This window comes from Aphis gossypii, unplaced genomic scaffold, assembly GCF_020184175.1.
Source record: "Aphis gossypii isolate Hap1 unplaced genomic scaffold, ASM2018417v2 Contig00533, whole genome shotgun sequence".
Lineage (NCBI taxonomy): Eukaryota > Metazoa > Arthropoda > Insecta > Hemiptera > Aphididae > Aphis > Aphis gossypii.
This window is the reverse complement of record NW_026083146.1, coordinates 58,041-80,603: the sequence shown is the minus strand read 5'-3', so window position 1 is coordinate 80,603 and position 22,563 is coordinate 58,041. Positions and strand designations below refer to the sequence as shown.

The window sequence follows — 22,563 nt, the reverse complement described above, 5'->3', positions numbered from 1 at the left end:
GTAGTGCGTTCTAAACCATTTTATATTTTAAAATTATTTTACTAAATTATTTTATACTTATTATTTATATTATTCGATCGAACAAGTAGATAATATGGATGACCAACAACCAAAAATAAAAAAATTTAAAAGTGGCCATGAAAAACGTCTAGAAAAACAAAAACAATAATTAATTGAACAAGGAAAAACTTGTATGAAAATAAATAATTTTTTTAAATTTTCAACAATTTCTGAAACATCTGATAATATTGAACAAAATGTTAATAATATCAAAAAATTGCCTTTACCTATTGAACATCAAACAATTGGATTAGAAATTGAAATTTTAAATAAAAATGATGTTAGTCAGAATGAACAAAGTGTGTTGAAAACAATAAGGATAATATTATTGAAAAACCGATAAATAATATCAATGAAATTAATGAGATAGACTATTTTAAAAAACCGAACCATAATTTTATGTTGTATCATCCAAATCAACCAGATAGAGACATTCCTTTTACATCAAATAGAGCATTCTATCGTTATGATGGTAGTAAACGAATTTGGTTAACTTATAGTTCCAAACATTCAGCTTTATTTTGTAGTATATGTCTAGCGTTTGGAACTTTGTGTGACAAAAATACATTTACAGTAGGCGTAAATGATTGGCGACATATTTACCAACGTATTGAAGAGCATGAAAAAAGTAAAACACATGGTAATAGTGTAGATGCTTACTTCTTGAAAAATAGTAGTAGTTCGGTTGATCAATTACTTATATATGATCATTGTAATTTGAGAAAAAAACAAGTAGATGAAAAGAGACAGGTACTAACAAGAATCATTGATATAATTAAAATGATAGGAAAACGTGGACTTAGTTATAGAAGAACAAGTTCCAATGAAGCTGCGTATACCCTAAATGACCATACAATAGACCATGGCACATTTCTTGAAACGGTTATTTTATTAAGCAAATATTACCCTATTCTAAAATTACACGTTGACTCTTCAATTGAAAAAAGTAAATTATGTCATAATTCCGGTTCTAAACAAGGAGGTGGTACCTTAACGTTTCTATCTAAGACTACTGTAGGTTATATATTGGATACTTGTTCTTCTATGATAAAATCTAATATTTCAAAAGAAGTTATCGAGGCTGGTATGTACTCAATTCAGCTGGATACAACCCAAGATACTTCAATAAGTGATCAATGCTCAATAATAATAAGATACGTTTCAAAATTTAGTGTAAAAGAAAGATTATTAGCTATGATAAAATGTAATGTAAATCTTCGACTGGAGAAGCATTTGTTGAACTATTGCTGAATGTTCTTAAAACAGCAAATATTGATATATTAAATTGCGTGGGAAATTCAACTGATGGAGCGGCTAATATGCAGGGGCAATATAGAGGGTTTTCGGCAAAACTCAGTGAAACGGGGGCTACCCAACTACATATTTGGTGCTATGCACACGTCTTGAACTTAGTCATTTGTGATGTTACTGAAAATAAAGTAGAAGCATTATCTTTGTTTGGTTTACTCAATAATTGTGCTGTATTTATTAGAGAATCATACAAAAGAATGGATATTTGGTTAGAAAAGTGTTCAAATAAACGACTTGGTACCATTGGACAAACTAGATGGTGGGCAAAAGATATCGCTTTATCAAAAATATTTGGACATTTTAATGAACAAGAAAATAGTCTTTATATTGAGTTAATAACAACGCTAGAAGAGATATACACAGATTCTAATATTAAATCAGATATACGCTACAAGTCAAAAGGTTTATTGGAATCTCTTTGTAAATACGAAACTATTTTAACAGCCCAAACATTTTTACGTATCTTTAAATACACCACACATTTATCAAAATATTTGCAGACGCGAGGTCTAGATTTATTACAAGCTCATAGAATGGTAACAAATACAATAATTAGTATTAAAGATATATCTCGAGATTTTTCCGCCACCAAAGAAGCGGCAGATAAATTCGTCCAAAGGGCCAATATAAAATTAGAATTACTTGAAAGTAATTTAACTGTAGAAGATAGTTTTCCAGAAGTTCGTCAACGTAAAAAAAAACGTTTATTCTCTTATGAATCTGAAGATGAACAAAGCATTAATCGTATTTATAATTATGAATGTAATGTTTATAATTCAATGATTGATACAATTATAAATAGTTTGGGAACCCGTTTTGAAAAACACGGACAACTCAGCGCTGATTTTTCATGCTTAGATCCACAAAATTTCAAAGAAATTTCAAAACAAATACCCCCAAATTCTTTAGAAAAAGTATTTAGTATAATAAAAAAATTTAATAATGATATAACTTTACAATCTTTACAGCAAGAATTGCAGGATTTTGCTTTAAAATGGGAAACATTGAGTTAAAGTTTGACAGAAGAGTATTACAACACCAAATCAAATAATAGCTCTGATAAAGAAGATTATGAAAACAATGATTTGATAGATGAAACAATATTAGATAACATACCGCAAGAAAGTTCTTGTTGTAAATCATCTGACAAAAAGTGTCACATTTGCTGTTTTTTTGTATTGGTTCGCTATAATCTGTATACCAATGCATATCCAGGACTTTATTTAGCTTACAAACTATTATTAACTTTATCAGTGAGCCAAGTGTCATGTGAACGTAGTTTTTCTAAATTAAAACATGTGAAAACATCAATTCGTAGTATTTTAAGTCAGCAGAACCTTGAAACACTCATGTTAATGAGTGTAGAAAAAGACATTTTAATGGATCTTGATAATAATGATATAATAAACAAAATTTCAACCAAAAGTGATCTCCTCAAAAAAGTGTTTCGGTATTGAATAGTATTAAGTATTAAAATTTAAGGCTTTGTAGTTCATAAATTCTGATATAATATTATTATAGTGTTATTATAGGTATTATGAAAATGTATATTTAAAAATATTATAGCATAGAATTTATTCTAAACTTTTGACTATCATATGAAAAATTGATTAATGATTACATTTGTAAATATAAAAAATATGTATTATATGTGCGTGGTAAAAATGTATTTCTTTTACTTTTATTGGGCCCTTACGGTAATACATTTCCCGGTAACATTAATTTAGCCTATCCGCCTCTGATATTCAGTTTAGCATTTGAAAATTATTGAAGCATAAACTTATGATAATTTGTAAAAAACTATAATTGTAAATTATAAATAATTATAAATAATTTATCAATATGAGACATGAGTAGATTAAAAAAATAATTAAAAAAAAACATAATATGGAGACCAAATTATAATTATAATTTGTGTTTTGTGTAGTATTATCAAGCTCTAAATACCACGCAAAGTGATATTTACAATTAAGCAAGCTCCACTAATATGGGCTATAATACTATTAAAACAGAAGAAGGTGGCCCGGACAATAAACAAATAATAATATTAAATAAATTTCAGTAGATATAAATAGCTAGTTCAAACACCGCCACCGCCACTTGCCCAAGGTACCACCACCCGCCACTCGCCAAAGGTACCACCACCATCCGCCCAGCAATAGATGTTGCAACCGTAACCAGTCCCGCCATTCCATCCAGTATTTATGTATATTGTATACGTTTCAAATATTACCCCCTACCACTAATCCCCACCACCAGTTAACACCTAAGTTACAGAACTCAATCATCCCTCATCATTCATAATATTAATAATATTAATGACGATTAATAATTAAGCGCTAATATTCAGTTATAGTTTTGTTTTATTAGTGTCAAGTTGTAAATCTCGGTTTAGCTTAACAGTATTAATATGGCAGGGCCAAAAAGTGAAATGAACCGTTTGTATAAATATGTTGCACCTACATCGCCGTCCGAACTCATCGATTGTAGTAATTTCACAATTGACTTTGAAAATCGCAAATTTTTAAACATCGGATTCGATCCAAAAGATAAATTTAATATTGTGTTGAGAATACACCGGCATGGTATGTAAATATTTCTTCAGACTTCTTGAAGCGTATTTATTCATTGATGGGTAATATTTTATCCCACATTCTCGATCCTGCTGTGAAATATAAAAAATTCACTTTTTTGGAATGTGAATCGGTTCTGATCACAAGTATGGTGTATAAGGGAAAGCATGTATTAGTCATAGAGTCTAAAGAAACAAGCGGATGTAGAATTGTATTAAATAAAAGAGATCTTATAACACTTCATTATTTAGAGTGGATCACTTTTGAAACTGTATCAAGAAAAATAAATATCGTAAGACCTAATATTTTAAATCAACTCGAGCAAATATCCGAATACTTTAAAACTGACTTTCATATTGATAAATGCGTTACACTCGATGAAGTTATTTCAATAATCAGAGGAATTCATATTAAATTAATTGCGAAACATATACCAAAGAACAAACAGAGTTTTTTAACCCAAATAATATTATTCGCAACTGAACAGCTTGCAATCAATTGAATGACAAAATCGAAGAATTCGTTAAAAGTAAGAATATATTTTGAAATTATTAATAAAAATATTTAAAATATGCATTAAATTAGACAGTTGATACCCCGTCAGAATTTATTTCACCAACCAAGAGAAAAGAGATGCACGATGTTGCGTAATTAAAGTGAAACATATTATAAACATTTACTGATTTTTATTTTTTTTAGTTTTATACTGAAGTCTTTGATGTGGAAATGCTACAACCTTCGCCACTAAGATACTCAAGTATGTCTCCGTTTCTAAGGTATAATGAAGACGATCCATAACAGTCACGAGTAGCTATAAATAGAACCAGAAAAAGTATTTAAGTATTAAATTTTATTTTATTCTAAGGGTGCTGACGAGGAAAAGGGCCACAGAGAATATTTAGTAACACATTCGATGAATCCATTAGAGACAGCATGGCCTCCGTTCGGAAAACCAAACCAAGGCCGATACACGTATGTCGTATATATAATTTGTATGAGAGAAAAAAAAATAATAATTAATTTTATAGGCTGTCGATGAAAATGATGGTCCTACGTATTTTAACAGATAACCATCCTCTCCACTATCTCTTTCCGACTTCATAGACGGCAAGTCAGCTGAACAATCTACTCACTCCAATACAAAAGTCTTTTTATAATTATTTATAATAATATTATCTTGTTAATGATAATAAATATTCTTTTATAACATAATATTTTTTATCCATACGCCCACTATGTTTCGTTCCATAACCCTGTTGTATATCATATGAGTTTTTACTCCCATCTTGACTAAAGAGTAGGGATTCATCCCCGCTCTAAACAAGCGTTCGATAGCACTGCATAAAAAGATGACACGAGCATATGACAAATCAGTCGTAACCTGCTCTTCAAGTTGTAACAATTTCTACGTTTAACCTTCAGTGTTTTTCAGTGTTTCATAATGGTTAATAATCTGATCGATTGTAATACATTCTTTATTGATAGCAATGTTTATATACAAATTGGCTTAGATCCGGAACTTTTATTTAATTGTGTTGTTTGTATTACAAGTAACTCTCAATGCGTGAAAATGAGTGTGGAATTGTTTCAATCCCTAAATACACTTCTTAACACTGCAAACTTTAGACTTCCATCGCACTTACTGTTAAAGGAGTTTAAATTGATGTCAATAGAGGAATTCAACGGTGTCAACATTCTGTCAATCAAATGCTTGCAGCAAGACCAAAATGTGCAGTTAACTAAGGAGAATGTTAAAAAGATTTTACAATTGAGCGATGCCGTGGAAGAAGTTATTCAGATGAAAAATATATATGTCCGGTCTGCTTCATTGCTTCAGGCTTGTAAGATTTCAATGTTTCTGGGGAAGGAAATACCGTTACCCAAAGATACAAAAATAAGCGATGTTGAGAATTATCTGGAGCACATTGAGATCAAGAAATTGAAAGAACGTATTTCAGTCCAAGGTACTTGCTTAATAGCAGATTTAAAGATTAAATCACTCAAACAATTGGCAAAGGGCTGGTTATCTTCTTCACCCGAAACTGAGGTAATACCAATATATTTTACATAATGTTGTAGTTGTATACTTAAACAACATTTTTTTTTTTAGGCTGAAGTCAACAGACCGAGGACAAGAGGATTTGTAGCACGTGAAAGCAGGGAAAGCGCGAGGGGGGGGGCAATCGAGGCAGTTGCCCCGAGCCCCGCGGTTTTAAAATTATAATTAAGGCCCCGCAATTCTGAAATGATTTTTACTGTTCAGAGATTTTTCTGAACTTCTAAAATTGTATTTATTTATATCATAATTCGTAATAATTTATTGTTCTATAAAACAGTTTTAATTGTTGAAAATAATTCTTTATCCGTGAATCGGGTGCAGGATGGTTATTTTTAGATTTCATTCGCGACAGCCTTATCGGTGGTGTTGGTGGCCGGGAAGTCTGTTATATGGTACGTGTTTCATTGTATTCTTACTTAGAAGATACTATTTTTAATACTTTTATTAACATTTCGGTTTTATGCAAAAATCAATATTATACTGTACACCACTAGCACAGAGTAGACACAAGTAGACTATTAATGACACTATAGTCCGCGACATGAAAAGTGGCCGATGTGTACCGCGACCCGTTGCGGCTTCCCAACCTGTTAGTCATTGGTTCTCAACCTAGAACACCTACTACCCGGCGCGCCCCATCGCGTACCTTTTGTGTATTCCATTCCTACATATATTCCATACATTATAGTATACTGGTTTTTTTTTGTGCACCCTTAGCGGATCTTCTGGAATGCCTAGAGGGTAGCTGTAAAATGTAGTGTGGTGGGGATTGGGAACCACTAGGGTGAAACGGCCGCTAGGTTCGCGACGGTCATCGGCCACTTTTCATGTCGCGGACTATAGTGTGTGTGCTGTATATGGCCGTTTGTGTTTTGTCTTTCGAGCAATTTGAGTAGGTGATGTTTTTTTCTTATAGACTATAGTGTTAATTAATGTGTAATTGAAAGATAATTGATTTATACACAAATCATTTTTATCTGCATATAATTATTATTTTACACTTCTACGTGATTACGTAGACAAGTAGTCGAGACAAGTTTCGAAAGTATAAGAGTGGTAATGAAAGAAATAAAATAAAACAAAATAAAGAAAAATATTTAAAATTGCAACAAGGATCTTTTGAGCGATTTCTTAAGAATGATAAAGATAACAAGGTAACTATGACATTCTATACAATACTTTTAATATATTCAGTCCATCTGAATATAGTCATATCTATATGATTTAATTACAATTTAAAATGTTTCCATTATTAATTTTTTAATTTTTGTTTATGTTGCGCCGTCAGCACTTACGTTAGCAGCAGTTTACTGACGACTCGCGGATGTGTGGGAGCAAAATGATATTAACACGATTATGATACAAAGAGCATATAATAATTAATTCATGTATCAACCACCAATATAATTTTTTACATCGCCGAAGACGTCTCTTCGAACGGTTGCACTAATAATAATACTTATACTAATAATAATATCCACACGTGAATGTACAATAATGTGAAATAATGAAAGGAGCACAACGAGGGTGCAATATGTAAAAACAATCAATATAAATACAAATAATATAATAAATTAACGATACCACTGGTCACAATTGATATCGGGATCCCACGATGTCGCAGAAAAGACGATGTAGACGGCCTGGCGGGGGTGGAATTGTTGACCTCTCGCGGCGCGGCGTTGTAACGTGTCTCCCGACTCGTGAGAAACTCCGCACATAATATAAAATAGGCGCACCCGAAAATGCGGGCAAGTGTAATTAATTTGCAACGGGTGATGTCTGAGAGTCAAACCCGCATACAAAATAATACGTAAAAAAAAGATCGCCGCCAATATAATAATTAAAAAAATGCCGTCAACATAGGACAGACACAACAGTCGACACAGGAATTTTCTTGGTCGACACGACAACCAACGTGGTACCAAAAAAGGCGAGCGACACCCACGGTCTCGGCCAACTATACCGGACGGTGGTGGTAAAAAGACAAAAACAGACCAACTCGGTCGGCGCGGGAGAACCAGTGGTCAGCGACGCCGGTCGCCAAAAGTTCGCGCAAGCGCATCTCGGCGTCGGGAGCGAGCGAGGTGACAAGACAGGTGTCAACGGGCACACTGCTTGTCACAGGCGCGAAAACTGGCTCAGGTTCAAACAGTTTATTTAATAAACATAGATTGAAAACGTTGGTGCTACATCTAGTACATCGGATGTCAATTTACCAGAAATTGTTGAACAAAATATTGTTGAGTCTGAGGTAGGTTGTATTGTAACATATTAATTGTGTATTATGAAAACTAATTCAATATATAATAAACAATCAACAAATAAAATAATATGTACTGTAATTTTATGGTTAATTTAGCTAGTTTATTATTGTAAATTTTGTAAATTTTAGATTGAAATGGTTGATACTACATCTGATGTTAATTTATCAGAAATTGTTGAACAGAATGTTGTTGAGTCTGAGGTAGGTTGTAATCTAACATATTAATTGTGTATCATAAAAACTATTCAATATATAATTTTTAGATTCAATTGTTCAATGCTGATGTCAATTTAGTGAAGAACATTAATAAAGAACTGGAGAGTTTTGTCCAAACAAATGAAAAAGGTCCCATTTGTGATGTGAATACAACGTCTTATGATTGGAGTGATCCTGATAATTGGCCTCAGCTGTTAACTAATACAGATAAGTATTATAAAACTAGGCCCCGTAAGAGTAGAGAATTATGATTTTCCCATAACTATCCATGAAAATGGTCAAAAAAGAAGGTTTACTGCAAATAATTACTATCGTAAGTTATCAAATGATGATTTAATTGATAGAAAATGGGTTGTTTATTCCAAAGTTAAAGACTCTGTGTATTGTTTTCCGTGCAAAATATTCCAACAAAATAAACAGAACGAGAGTCATTTGTGTAATATTGGTCTAAAAGATTGGAAACATATTTCAGAAAAATTAAAATCCCACGAAAGTTCGAAGATTCATTTTCAATCTATTAAATCTTGGATGGAGTTAAATGTAAGAATATCTAAAAACTTAACAATTGATAAAGAACATCTGGCCATCATTGAAAAGGAAAAAAATCACTGGAGAAATGTTCTTACTCGTGTAATTAGTATTATTCAGTATTTATCCAAAAACAATGATGCGTTCAGAGGGCCATCGGATGTCTTATTTACTAAAAGTAATGGTCATTTTCTTGGAGCAATTGAAATGCTTAATAAGTTTGATCCTGTTATTAAAGAAAATTTAAAACGAATAAAAAACCATGAAACTCATGTGCATTATTTAGGGCATGAAATTCAGAAGGAATTAATTTCATTAATGGCAGCAGAAATTCGGAAAACAATTATTAATAATATTAAAAAGGCTAAATATTTTTCTGTCATAATGGATTGCACTCCTGACATTAGTCACAATGAACAGCTATCTCTTTTATTTAGAATAGTGAATATGAACGATATCAAGGGGTACCAATCAAAATCCAAGAGCATTTTTTACCCCATGTGCCTCTCATAATTTAAATTTAGGTCTTCGAGACGCAGCTAAAAATTCATCTAGGGCATCAACATTTTTTGGGACAGTACAGCGAATATATACTATTTTTTCTGCATCAACTAGTCGCTGGGACATTTTCAAAAAATTTTGTAGTATTTTTACAGTAAAACAATGGTCGGAAACACGTTGGGAAAGCCGAGTGAATAGTGTTAAAGCTCTACGATTCCAATTACCAAATATAATAGAAGCTCTAGAAGAAGTATCAGAAACATCTAATGACTCAATTGCCAAAAGTGATGCTAGATCCTTAATTACTGAAATATGTACATATAAATTTATATTAATTTATATTAAGTCTAATAATTTGATATGACATATTAGTTCAAGTCAACATAGTCAGTAAGAGTTTACAAGGGAAAGATGCAACAATTAATATTTTAAATGACATGTTACAAAGGTTATTAGCTTTTTTGAAATCTTACAGAGAAACAGGATTTATGAGTGCTAAAATTATTGCTAATAGTTTGGCGGAAGAAATTGAAGTTGAGCCAGCATTTAAGAAAACCAGACTAAGAAATAAAAAGAAAAATTTTGATTATGAAGGAAACGATGAAAGAATCAATGACGGAGAAGACAATTTTAGACGAGAATATTTCTTACTAGTTATCGATCAAGCAACTAGTTCAGTTGAAAAACGTTTTAAACAAATTGAATCATATAAAGATTATTTTGGGTTTTTATTTCGTATTGGAAAATTACGATATGTAAATGATGACAATTCGAAAGATATTGATTTCATGGAATTGTATAATGAATTGGTCAATTTCAGATTGATAGTTAATGAAGAAACGACACCTCTTGAAGCTTTGTCAGTGGTAAAATATTCTTCAGAATGTTTTCCAAATATTGGTATTGCCCTTAGAATTTTACTGACCATACTAGTAACTTCGGCATGTGCCGAGAGAATCTTTTCGAAATTGAAATTAATAAAAACATATTTGAGAAACAAGTTAAGTCAAGAAAACCTTTCTGGTCTTTCAATAATTTCAATAAAAAAATATATTGCTGAATCTTTAAATTATGATGATACCATAAATCAGTTTGCTGCTAAAAAATCAAGGAAAGTAAATGTTATAAGAATATGTATTCATTTTATGACTGATGTAATCAATATTTTCATTGTTTTTTATTGTTCTTTCTGTTATAATGTTATATTGATTACATTAAAATTTTTTTTTTTTAACTATAATTTTCTATTATTATCTATGCGTTTAATGTTTATACATGTTATAAAATTATTTTATTAAAATATAATATTATATTATGTATAAATTGATGATTGATATTTGATAAAATTGATTTAGTAAGTACCTAGTTAGTTTGGATATGTAATCTAGTTTTCGATTGGAGCAAAAAGAAAAATTTTTTTGTGTAAGTACCTATAGTATTCAAAAGACCACACAGACTGTTATTTATTTTGCCTAGGGCCCCGCAAATCCTAGCGCCGTCCCTGCATGGCATATAGATGTAAATGTTAGCAAGTAGTCGCTTGCGTATGCGCAATAACTTTAAAACAAATTATCAGTTACGTTATATTATGTTCATATTAATTATCATTATTAAGAAAAATGTGCAACAAGTTGCTTATGTGATATTATTATCACATATATCATTATTGTGAAAAATGTACGACAAGTCACTTACGTAATATTTGATATTATGTTTATATTTATCATTATTGAGATAAATGTGCAACAAGTCACTCGCGTAGTATAGGCTACATAACATAACTCGCGACTCATCCCTAACATAAACATCAAAATATTAGGTTCTATCTATTGTTTATGATTTTAACATGACGATAATATACGAAAAAAAAGTGATTTGATTGTTATAAATTATCATTTTAAAGTAAAGAGTTTAAAAACTTGCTTTGCACAGTATCCTGTCCATTTTCAAATGCATCCATCGCAGCCATACAGATATCATCAGATTCTAAATCACCGAATGCTACATTTGAATGCTTAGATAAAGAGGCACCCATATCGAAGTAGTATATATTTGTACGTAGTATGTCCAATAAATACGCGAACTGATTATCGACAGCGGTCTATAGGTCAAAGTACGATATCATACTATTTTAGGCTCACTCTACAACTACTGATAATGCGACAGTAATCGTCCGACCGTCGAGATTATTGTACTAAAAGCACACGTGTCAGTTGACAGTTTAACCGAACAACGAATAATTATTAAACTTTTGGTGAAACTTGGGAAAACCTCACTACAAATGCATGAAATGTTAAATACTGTTTATGGAGATGATGCTCTGAAGAAAACAGCTCTTTTTAAGTGGATTAAGCGTTTCCAAGAGGGCCGTGAAGACTGCAAAGATGATACGAGACCAGGACGTCCTTCAACCACTTGTAACGACCTAAACATTGATCGTGTGCAGTCTCTAGTGCTTTCCGATCGAAGAATGACAATCCGGATGTTGGCTGATACGCTTAGTATCGGAAAATTGTCTGTGCACACAATTTTGACGGAAAATTTAGGTTTGAAAAAATTGTGTGCGAAAATTGTTCCAAAGCTGCTAACACCGGACCAAAAGTTGAGGCGAAAAGAGTGCTGCATTGACTGGAAAAATTCGGTACTCACTCCTAATTTTCTTGAAAGGGTTATCACTGGTGATGAATCATGGTTTTACGAGTACGATCTAGAACTTAAAACTCAGAGCATGGAGTGGAAGTCAAAAAATGATCATCGAACGAAAAAATGTCGTAAAAGCCGGTCAAAAATTAAGGTCATGTTAATCGTTTTTTTTTACTACCGTGGTATTGTGCATCATGAATATCTTCCTGAAGGACAAACTGTAAATGCTATTTTCTATGTGGAAGTTCTTAAACGCTTACGAGATCGTGTGCGACGTGTACGACCAAATTTGCTAGGAGAGGACGGGTGGATTTTGCATCACGACAATGCGCTGGCTCATTCTTCTTTGCTGGTCCGTGAGTTTTTGGCCCGAAATTCAATCACAACACTTGACCACCCCCCCTATTCTCCAGATTTAGCCCCCTGTGATTTTTTTTTGTTCCCAAAATGTAAAATGGTCATGAGGGGTCAGCATTGGGACGATGTGGAAACCATAAAGCGCGAAACGACAAGACAGCTGAAAAGCCTAACTTCTGAAGACTTTGAGGGATGTTTTGAACAATGGAAACAAAGATGGGATAAATGCATCACTATAGACGGAGACTATTTTGAAGGGGATAAAATTGATTTATGATAAATTATAACAAATAAAAGTTTTATTTTAAAAGTTCGCGTATTTATTGGACATACTACGTATGTTCTGAGCACCTTTTTTGCAAGGAGATTTCTTCATTTCAAGGGGGCATTTCTACATGCTCCACCGTGTAACAAAAATCTCAAAAAACCTTTATGTATGTCTGAGCACTTTTTCCACGATAGTCAATTTTTTTTTTGATCACCTTTTTTTTTATTTTTTACAAAGAGATTTCATAAATATCAGATAAATCATGATTTTAAAAGTAACAATCTGACTACTAAAAGTAACAATTTACAATTGATTTATTACTTATACATGTTGGCACACTGAGCTGTAATTCTTTAAAAACAAAATTAATTTATTCTTTACATTTTAATAACTAATTAACCATCGTTAAATCAAGTTGTGTTTTATGTTTTTTTTTCTATCTCTTAAGAATATTTTTTCTTTTATATTAATACGTTTTGATTTTCAATGTCATTTAAAAACATGAACTTGCAAAAAACTAGCAATGACATTTCTTCATTAGTTTCTTTAGTACGAAGCAAATCATTCCCAACACATCCGGAATACATTACATTTACATCCAGATTAAAAACGTATGATATATTACCATCAAAAATACCTCAAAATAAATATGTATTGGCTGATTGTGGTTTCATATACAGAGGAGTAAAATATGTTATAGAATATTTTTCCTGCGGACTTGTCTTACACGATTGGAAAAAAGACGATATACCATGGATTGAACACTCGAGACATAATCCGGAATGTATATATATATGTATTATTATCAAAAGGAAATCACTTTGTTGAATATGTAAAAACCAAATGTGGAAGAGCTAAATGTAATTGTGAAATTGAATCATATGATACCACTTGTTAGTATATTAAGATTTATGAATAACAAAAAAAAAAATATTATATAATAGCTGTATCGAATTCTATTAAACAACTTAAATGTGTTATTATTCAACCCTTTATCTTGTAAATACGTGACCTAATGGATAAAGCGTGAAGTACTGTTAAATAATATAAGGTTTAATTTCAGGTTTGATGCAAATTAATGTAAGTATATAATCATTAATAATTAATAATTCTTCTCCCCCTCCACACTTATCAATTAGGTCACGTATTTACTTTTTTTTTTTTTTAATAATTTCGGAATAAAATGTTATTATATTTAGCAATATTATCAGTATATAATAAACACTCTAACAATCATAGCACTACGTAATTCATTAGAATAAAAAAAAAAAAAATCTATAAGAATTTAAAGACCGCTAGCTACAATATGATTTCGCCAGTTGTTTCAAAGTCAGTATTCGAAATTCGACCGTATGGTAAAAAAAGTTTGACAGTTGGATTGCTTGTTAACGAAAAGATTTCAATCGTTATATTATTAGAATGTAAAATAACTAAAAAGATTGTAAACCTTGATCTTGAACAATGGCTTACATAAATGTGTGAAAATAATTACAATGCAATTATCGATAATCTGCAAACTCGATGTAAACGTGTAGGAATAACTGACAATTTAAGTTGTTCTGTTAATTTGAAACAGTCTTCAATTATATTACATTCTAATGAAAATTATATTACTTTATCACATATCGATTTACACCGTTTGAAACAATTGCAGCACTGTATTGATTTATATATTATTGAAAAACAAAAAAAATTGTCAAGTTATCAAAAGACTTTTGACACGGCATATTCACTAATTATGGCAGATGTAAATGGGTTACCTTTTTCTTGTCGTCGGAATGAATTTACAAACCAATATATTCAGAATTATGACTTAAGTTATAGTAATATGGAGTCTAACGATATTTCTTTTATGTATGAATTATTACAGTATCATTATAACTCACTATCAGATAGATATTACAAGACTTAGTAGTCAAATTTTTTTTTTCAATCTGCTATTAACCAGTAATTTATATTATTATTATTATTTTTTTTTTTTTTCATTACTACTTTTTACTACATTTTAAAATAAATGTACGATTAGTTTTTGTTTTACATACATAAATAAAATATTATATAATATATTATAATATTTAATTGATATACAATGTGAGTGATGGTATAAAAAAAATAACACAAGTATATTGAAACTGATTTTTTATTATTTTACATAGTACCAGCTATTATATATTCAAATTTTTTTCTACTGTAATTAATAAATACATTATTATGTCTTTGAAAATTTAGTTCTTGTTATCTTCCTCTTTGGATCAGACATAAAGCGTGTGAATATTTTTTGTACAACCTCTGCTAAATAATTCTTAAGTTCTTGATCTTTTACTTGATCGGTTATCGTTACTTTAAGGCTACATTCAGCTTGTTTCCATCTATAAAAAAAATATAAATTTTATTTTTATTTTTTAATCTTACAATATGATTATTAAAAAATGTATTACAAGTATATTATTTTAGGATCTAGGTAAAGCGGATAAAGTGAATAATGTTAATACATTTTTTGAAAATTGGTGATTAAATAATAAAGAGCATATAAGTTGTCAGCAATGTGTATCGTCTTTGTAGGGATAATGATTTAATATCATTCACTAGTTTACATTCGTTATAATAGCGTTTATCCGAAAATAGTCCTGGTCTCTCCGTAAATAATTAATATAATATATTATATTACCTGTTCTTGCTATCAACAGTCTTAATATATTTGATCTTATAGAGGCTGATGTTCAATAATCGGAACTGTTTCGTCAGTTGGAGATTTAACATTTATCAAATTGTCATCTTGTTTTACCGTAATAGTATTTATGGGTAAACGGTCCCTTTGTACTGTCTATTGTTTAAAATACAGAACGCGGTCACTTAGTACGGTCTGGTAAAAAGGTACATTGCAGAACGCGGACACTTTGTACGGTCGAGCAAAAAGGTACTTTGCAGAACGCGGACACTTTGTACTATTATATACATAAAGTATATTATATAAATATAAGTTTTTTACCTACGTAGTAACTAGTAATTATGTAAAGTGTTAATTAATTAAAATAGAAAAAATAAAAACAATATTGTTATAAAATATGGTATAATAATAATAATAATCTAAATAATCAATTAATAATCAATAATATCATTCTATCATCAAACTACATGTAAAGATATGTACAATATAAATATCAAAAATGTCAAAGAGTAGTATAATATAAAAAAACATACTGAAAAAATAGTTAAAAACTACATGTAAAAATGTGTACAATATAAATATCAAACATTTCAAAGAGTACTATAATATAAAAAAACATACTGAAATAGTTAAAAACTACATGTTAAGTATACGGAATTTAAAAATTCAATATTTGTCAATTCTTTTCTTTGATGATGTTTACATAAATTAAATAGTTTATTATTATTGTTAGCTGTACAAGATTTTTGTCTTTTTTGAAGTCTATATAGCCTATATATTTGAAGAAATATATATAATGATAAAATATTATCAATGTATACCCATGATTCCCCAGATAATATTACCAAATAATATTTTTAACATTTCTAATAATATTTATATTGTCATTTGACATTCATATTTAATATAGATTATAATATTTCATATTATAATGTAAAAATCATTACATATAAATACTATTTTTATATTATACTACTCTTTGACATTTTTGATATTTATATTGTACACATCTTTACATGTAGTTTGATGATAGAATGATATTATTGATTATTTAGATTATTATTATTATTATTATTATTATTATACCATATTTTATAACAATATTATTTTTATTTTTTCTATTTTAATTAATTAACACTTTACATAATTACTAGTTACTACGTAGGTAAAAAACTTATATTTATATAATATACTTTATGTATATAATAGTACAAAGTGTCCGCGTTCTGCAAAGTACCTTTTTGCCCGACCGTACAAAGTGTCCGCGTTCTGCAATGTACCTTTTTACCAGACCGTACTAAGTGACCGCGTTCGCACTTTTAATGCCTGACCGTACAAAGTGACCTAGAATCGTATTTGATCATCAATCATCAATTTATACATAATATAATATTATATTTTAATAAAATAATTTTATAACATGTATAAATGTTTCAATTTTTTTCATTTTTTTAGCAAACTTTCAATATTATCCAAATATGAAATATTCTAAAACAGAAAAAAAAAAGAAATAAATAAATAAATAAAAATGTTTTTTTTTACTTTACTGTAAATGTTTTGTTTTACTTACTTTTTTAGCCATTGTTTTGTTCTTATTTGATTTTACTTGTTTTTTATTTTTACTACGTATGTTTTGTTTTTTCACTGATTAAACTGATTTAACCTCATCATTCATACTCTCATTATTATAATCGTTCTGAAATTAAATAAAATTTGGTAATTAAAAATCTAGTAAAATTATATACGCTACACCTATTTATTTATATCTTTAAGTATAATATCGAACCAACATAGTTCAGTATTATACAAAATAAAAATATTGTATTTAGTCATCTCCAAAATATAACTAATAAATATAAATTATATAAAAAACATATTATTTTGTACTTACATCACTTTCGTTCATCGATTCTTCGTTACTAGGTACTATTTAATGAGTTAACAAATGACATTTTTTTTTTATTCAGATACAACTTGTAGCTAGCTATTTAGTGGATTTGCGTACCGTCTCTAAAAGTGACTAGCTATTTTGTATTGAGTGTTCTATTTATATACATTTTAGTTGAAGCACACTGAAACGGAAAGGGTAAAATTATATTGTTTGATAGAGATGGTAAATTATGTGCGACTATATATTTTCATTATTTGAGACCAATAATAATAATAGTAATAGTAGCGGATAGCGCCTGCGATAACAAGAGTATTGTAGCACGTCACCTTGGTAGTAAGTATATACTAATAGTATATTATATCACTACACTCTGTTCCAAAAGAGAACGATCATTTTGGCCGACCGGATTTCGTCGGTCGCTGCGCATCTCCCACCAATTACCCGTAAGCGGGTGGTCGAGCGCCGCGTGGTGGAGTGCGTGCGATCACGGATGCAGCTCTGCACGATTCTGCGGGTGCGTGCGTCGTGCGTAACGCGGGACTATATCGTTAAAAAACCAAGTAAAAAAGTCACCCTTTTTTATTTATTCCATGGTTTTTTTAGTGTTTACGTGTAGGTGCCAGGTGCAGAGCACATGTACATTACGCTTTGTCTGTTGTTTGACTTCTACGGAGTACGACCTATTTTTCTACCTCTACAGATGTGCACAGTATTTTGTATTTTTTACATTTTTTATTTTTTTAAACTATGGAAAACATGGAATCTCCAAAAAAACGGAATCCTCAAGGAAAGGTAAATATTCACTATACAATTATTATTTGATAATATTATTTAGATGATGTCTCGTATTGCATGCAGAGTTGGTCATTAGTCGAATAAAAAATTATTCTTTATTCATTTATTTTTCATTTAATTAGTCTAGATTTCTTTTCATTTATCATAGATATTAATATAACGAGGTTATGAAATTTTAACTACAAAATAACTGTAATTTTACGAGTTAAACAAATTCCGTAAAAATCAACATTGGATTTTTAAATGGGAACACCTATATTTAATACCAAATAATTATAATACTATTTTTTTAAGAACTTCTGAGTTTGAATTTTTTATTACGATTCAATATATTTTAAGATTTGTAAACGTAATTATAACGGAAAACGATAAACATAAATAAATAAATAACACAAAACAAAACGTAACGTTTAAAAAAATATATGATATATAAATATATCATTAAATAAAACATAACGTAAAACAGTATATATTGTATTCAATTAAACGAAATAATTAATTTCCAATTATTTGATAATACTTAGTAGTATTCAATTATTTATTCAATCCAAGAATTCTTTACGAACTATGTATTGTAATTTAATCTGTATCACATTTAAGGGGATCGGTGGTGGTGTATATTTAAGGAGTTAGGTATAGGCAATATTTAAAGTGCGTGCATGAGTTATTTGTGACTGTGTGCGTAGTAAATGATTATTAGTATGTGTACGGGTCTCTGCCCTACACTAGGTACTACCCACTCTACATCTTATCTGCTAATTGACAAATAACTATAACAGCGCTGTATAGTAATACACGGTAATAATAATTACGTTAATACCCGCATACGCTGTCTTCTACGTCATTCTATATAATTATCGTTCGACGTCCATACTACACACGTCTTCTTAGCTTTACCTAATGCAAAAACCTTCACAATTTAATTTTTAATTATTTAAAAATGTATTTACTATAAAAACAAGAGTTTTCTATTTATTTTAGGTAGGTATAAAGGATCATATTTTACAATAATTAGAGAGTATATTAAAAATATATATGTATATACAAATATTATGGTTCCGGTAAACCAGATCTTATAGGTAATCCTCGATCAAACCTAACCTAACTATTGCGTCTTTACCTATTAGTCCATCGGGACTTGCGGCTAAATAATTAAGTTTTGTGTGTATAAATATGGTTCAATTTTAACATCAAATTTTTTTTCAAAATCTCTTTTAGCCATTGGTTCATTTTCATTGCCGTACCTATAGTATGAATAAAACAACATTTAACTACATAATTTTTAGAGTAATTATGCAATATGCTTGATAACTATAATACAAACCGAGTGGCAGTTTCCTTGAAAAATATCATAGAGTATGTTTTTGACGGTGTTTACCCGAGAAGTGCTTGCTCTAAGTTCAAGGGCGGATACAAAGCTAATAAACGGGGGGGGGGCAATCTGGCTATATATATTATATATACATGAATAAAATTAATTAATAGGAATAAGAGGCATAATAATTGTCTAATTATTAGTAGACATTAGTTGTGTACAGAAATCAGTCATACTGGTGATTATGATGGGACTTACTGTTTTATAATACACTTACTTTGATTTTAATTTTTAACTAGGTACCTAATGTACTTACATACATTTAAATATATGAAACATTCAGTATAATATATGAAAAAAAGTTTATTTTATATATTTATACAAATTAATAAAATGTTTTAAATTACAAAATCTTTTTTTCTGTTATTTTTTGAAAAAATGTTTATTACTTCATCTATGTCAACATGTTCATCTCGGTGACAATGAATAATCGCCAATCCTGTCAGTCTTTCTTCTAACATATTGCACCGCAGCCAAGTTTTTATCCTTTTAAGGGCGGAAAAACTCCTCTCTGCCGAAGCTATACTAATTGGAAAACTAGCTAAAATCTTTAAAAGTATATGTATTGTTGGAAACATATCTTTGTCACAATGTTCTAATGATTTTAGAGCTGTATCAGGAATATCATTTTTTTCTCTATTCCAATATTCTTCCCACCAAATCATTTCCCCTTGCAACTTTCCAATAAAAGCTTCTTTATTTGCAAATCTGCCATTTAATCCATGTATATTTAGAAACTGATTCCAAATAGATTCAAATATTTGTACTGTGTTTTTTTGTATTTTAGAAATTAATATTTTTGGCACAAATATTCCAAGATTATACACGCCCAATGTTTCTTCTGTGAATCTGGATTTCATATCAGTTATCATAAAATCTAAAAACGGAATGTATACTGTTACACGGAAATAGTCTTCTACATTTTTTATCTCTGGATTCTGTCTGTGGTGCTGTATTGATATTGTTCTTGGCTTTTTTACAGTAATCTCTAATTTATCCATTTGTTTCACGGCTTTGAAGTACAAATTTTTAAACTCTGTTTTGACGTCTAATCTAAGTTTATTTAAAATTTCAATAGTTTTATTTATGTAGTTAACTGCAGATTGTTTATCAAAATTTTTTTTTTGCAAAATTACGCTTAATGGTTGTGTAATTGAAAATATATGTGAAGCAACATAAAGAGTGATGACGAATTCAAAGTCAATTGAATTCAATAAAACCTTGGCTTTACTAGATGATTCTCGATCATTCCAATTGCTTATTTTATGAAGAGAATCCATAATTTCCGAAATTCCAGTCAAAAATTGCGTCACTGCTGTATGCCTCTCAACCCATCTAGTTTCACAAAGTGACTGTAGTGAGGAATGTAGAACAGATTGTAGTACAAAATTTCGTTTCGAACTTCCATGAAAAAATGAAATAATTTCCTTAATTTGTCCAAAACTATTCCGGATGGACTGAATTTGACAACCTTTAGAAATTGCAAGATTTAAGCCGTGGTTAAAACATGGACATTTGACAGCACTGGGTATCTTTTCCAGAATAGTTTTTACTGCACCACACACTTTTGAAGCCATAACACTACAACCGTCAGTAGCAATACCAACGCAGTTATTCAAATCCAAATTGAAGTTGTTCATTAATTTTAAAACGGTTTCTCCTAATATTTTACCATTTAATTTTGGTTCTATTTCAGAATTTTCGAAATTATAACTGTGTGGATCTATAAAACCAAGGAAATCTTCTTGAACAGTGTATTCCTCATTAATATACCGTATGACTAAACATAATTGAGATGTATGTGACATATCGGTTGTTTCGTCGAACATAATACTATAAAATGGAGACCGCTTAACTTTGTTTAAAATATTATCAATAATTAATTTACTGCATATGAAAATAATTTCATTTTGAGTAGTTTTACTTATATAAGTAGCTTTGGAACTTGTATTTTTTAAATGGTTTTCTAATTCCATATCACCAGATTCAATTCGAAATTTTAATATTTCTCGAAAATTTCCTTCGTTCAGTTTTGGAGATAATTCATTATTTTTCAACAAAGGTCCGTCATCCCGATGACCTCGAAAAGGTATGTTCTGGCGAGCTAAAAATAATACAGATTTAATAATGGGGCGCAACCTATTTCTATTTTCTGTTATTTGTTTCAAATGGTTAGAATCTATCTGACTAACAACTTCAAGAGAAGGGTTTTGGTATGTCTTTATAAAATCCTGCGCTCTCAAAACTGATTCAATATGATAATTAGTTATTTCATGGGAGTGAAGATCTCCTGTGTTTCCCATTAAATGTTTAAAATTTTGTAATGGTTTATTTACTAGTAAACCAAGAGTCATATAATTTTTTTTTCCAGTACCATGACCACCAGAGTAAAATAAAGTACAATATTTACAATATAGTCCATTTTTACTTTCTGAATATACAACCCATGGATACATATCCAAATGTTTTTGTTGTAAATGTCGACGTATTTCTTTTCCTTTCAAATTTTGTAAAGAAAATGGATACACATAACTCTTTGGTGCAACCCAATGGTTTTTTAATAAATTATATCGAGTGTGATCATCTATAATTTGCTGTATATATAAGCCAATATCATATGTTTTAATTATTATTTCAGTATCATTATTAGAAGCAGGATGAGTCAAATTTTTAGAACTTGATGGTTCTAAACTATCAGTTAAAGGCGTAAAAACTGTGGATGTTGATGGTAATAATGTTTCGTCAATATCATTTTGATCGTTTATTGAATTATTACTTTTTTTGAAGTAAGATAGTATTGAAGAACTCGATTTTCTTTTTTCACTCATTATTAATTTCTAGAAAAAAAAAATTTTAAAACAGTGGTCGTGGTGGAAAATTACGCACTATTTTAATCGATATTCGATATGTACTTCGATAAAGATGCATTTGTGATTTGCACTGATAATTATAAATTATTTATTTAAAAAAAAGTTAAAACCTAATATTACGAACAAAAACATATTTTTAAAAAGATTTTTATTACTTACAGCAATAAAATTCCAATTCTAAA

General features: G+C 29.9%; 4 protein-coding genes and 1 pseudogene across 4 annotated transcripts; 4 read left to right on the top strand and 1 right to left on the bottom strand.

Annotated features, from left to right (window-relative positions):
- The first annotated feature begins 459 nt into the window (after nt 1–459).
- Nucleotides 460–2,422, top strand: LOC126554529 (uncharacterized). Its single transcript, XM_050209593.1, has 3 exons — nt 460–1,144; nt 1,327–2,133; nt 2,340–2,422. The coding sequence occupies exons 1-3, from the start codon at nt 460–462 to the stop codon at nt 2,420–2,422; spliced, it is 1,575 nt and encodes a 524-aa protein (XP_050065550.1).
- Nucleotides 2,423–3,781: 1,359 nt separating this feature from the next.
- Nucleotides 3,782–4,599, top strand: LOC126554528 (uncharacterized; annotated as a pseudogene).
- A 786-nt stretch (nt 4,600–5,385) lies between these two features.
- On the top strand, nt 5,386–8,736 carry LOC114132223 (uncharacterized). The gene is made up of 6 exons (XM_050209592.1): nt 5,386–5,991; nt 6,055–6,094; nt 6,325–6,395; nt 8,177–8,257; nt 8,399–8,470; nt 8,533–8,736. The coding sequence occupies exons 1-6, from the start codon at nt 5,386–5,388 to the stop codon at nt 8,734–8,736; spliced, it is 1,074 nt and encodes a 357-aa protein (XP_050065549.1).
- Nucleotides 8,737–9,013: 277 nt separating this feature from the next.
- LOC126554527 (zinc finger MYM-type protein 1-like) lies at nt 9,014–11,050 on the top strand. The gene is made up of 4 exons (XM_050209590.1): nt 9,014–9,191; nt 9,538–9,828; nt 9,887–10,629; nt 10,991–11,050. Exons 1-4 carry the CDS (start codon nt 9,014–9,016, stop codon nt 11,048–11,050), a joined length of 1,272 nt encoding a protein of 423 aa, XP_050065547.1.
- A 6,048-nt stretch (nt 11,051–17,098) lies between these two features.
- On the bottom strand, nt 17,099–22,339 carry LOC126554526 (52 kDa repressor of the inhibitor of the protein kinase-like). Its single transcript, XM_050209589.1, has 4 exons — nt 21,436–22,339; nt 20,337–21,366; nt 19,901–20,219; nt 17,099–17,146 (listed from the first exon to the last, which is right to left on the bottom strand). Exons 1-4 carry the CDS (start codon nt 22,337–22,339, stop codon nt 17,099–17,101), a joined length of 2,301 nt encoding a protein of 766 aa, XP_050065546.1.
- Nucleotides 22,340–22,563: the final 224 nt, after the last annotated feature.

Coding starts and splice junctions, on each gene's coding strand:
- LOC126554529 (XM_050209593.1), top strand. CDS start 460: ATGTTGTATCATCCAAATCAACCAGATAGAGACATTCCTTTTACATCA. Junction 1,145..1,326: donor AAAAGAAGTTATCGAGGCTG/GTATGTACTCAA, acceptor TTCTTAAAACAG/CAAATATTGATATATTAAAT. Junction 2,134..2,339: donor TCGTATTTATAATTATGAAT/GTAATGTTTATA, acceptor CAATCTTTACAG/CAAGAATTGCAGGATTTTGC.
- LOC114132223 (XM_050209592.1), top strand. CDS start 5,386: ATGGTTAATAATCTGATCGATTGTAATACATTCTTTATTGATAGCAAT. Junction 8,258..8,398: donor AAAATATTGTTGAGTCTGAG/GTAGGTTGTATT, acceptor TGTAAATTTTAG/ATTGAAATGGTTGATACTAC. Junction 8,471..8,532: donor AGAATGTTGTTGAGTCTGAG/GTAGGTTGTAAT, acceptor TATAATTTTTAG/ATTCAATTGTTCAATGCTGA.
- LOC126554527 (XM_050209590.1), top strand. CDS start 9,014: ATGGAGTTAAATGTAAGAATATCTAAAAACTTAACAATTGATAAAGAA. Junction 9,192..9,537: donor GGATGTCTTATTTACTAAAA/GTAATGGTCATT, acceptor ATTTAAATTTAG/GTCTTCGAGACGCAGCTAAA. Junction 9,829..9,886: donor ATCCTTAATTACTGAAATAT/GTACATATAAAT, acceptor ATGACATATTAG/TTCAAGTCAACATAGTCAGT.
- LOC126554526 (XM_050209589.1), bottom strand. CDS start 22,339: ATGAGTGAAAAAAGAAAATCGAGTTCTTCAATACTATCTTACTTCAAA. Junction 21,367..21,435: donor TTCCAAAGCTACTTATATAA/GTAAAACTACTC, acceptor TTTTAAACAAAG/TTAAGCGGTCTCCATTTTAT. Junction 17,147..19,900: donor AACATGTTGACATAGATGAA/GTAATAAACATT, acceptor ATTTAATTTCAG/AACGATTATAATAATGAGAG.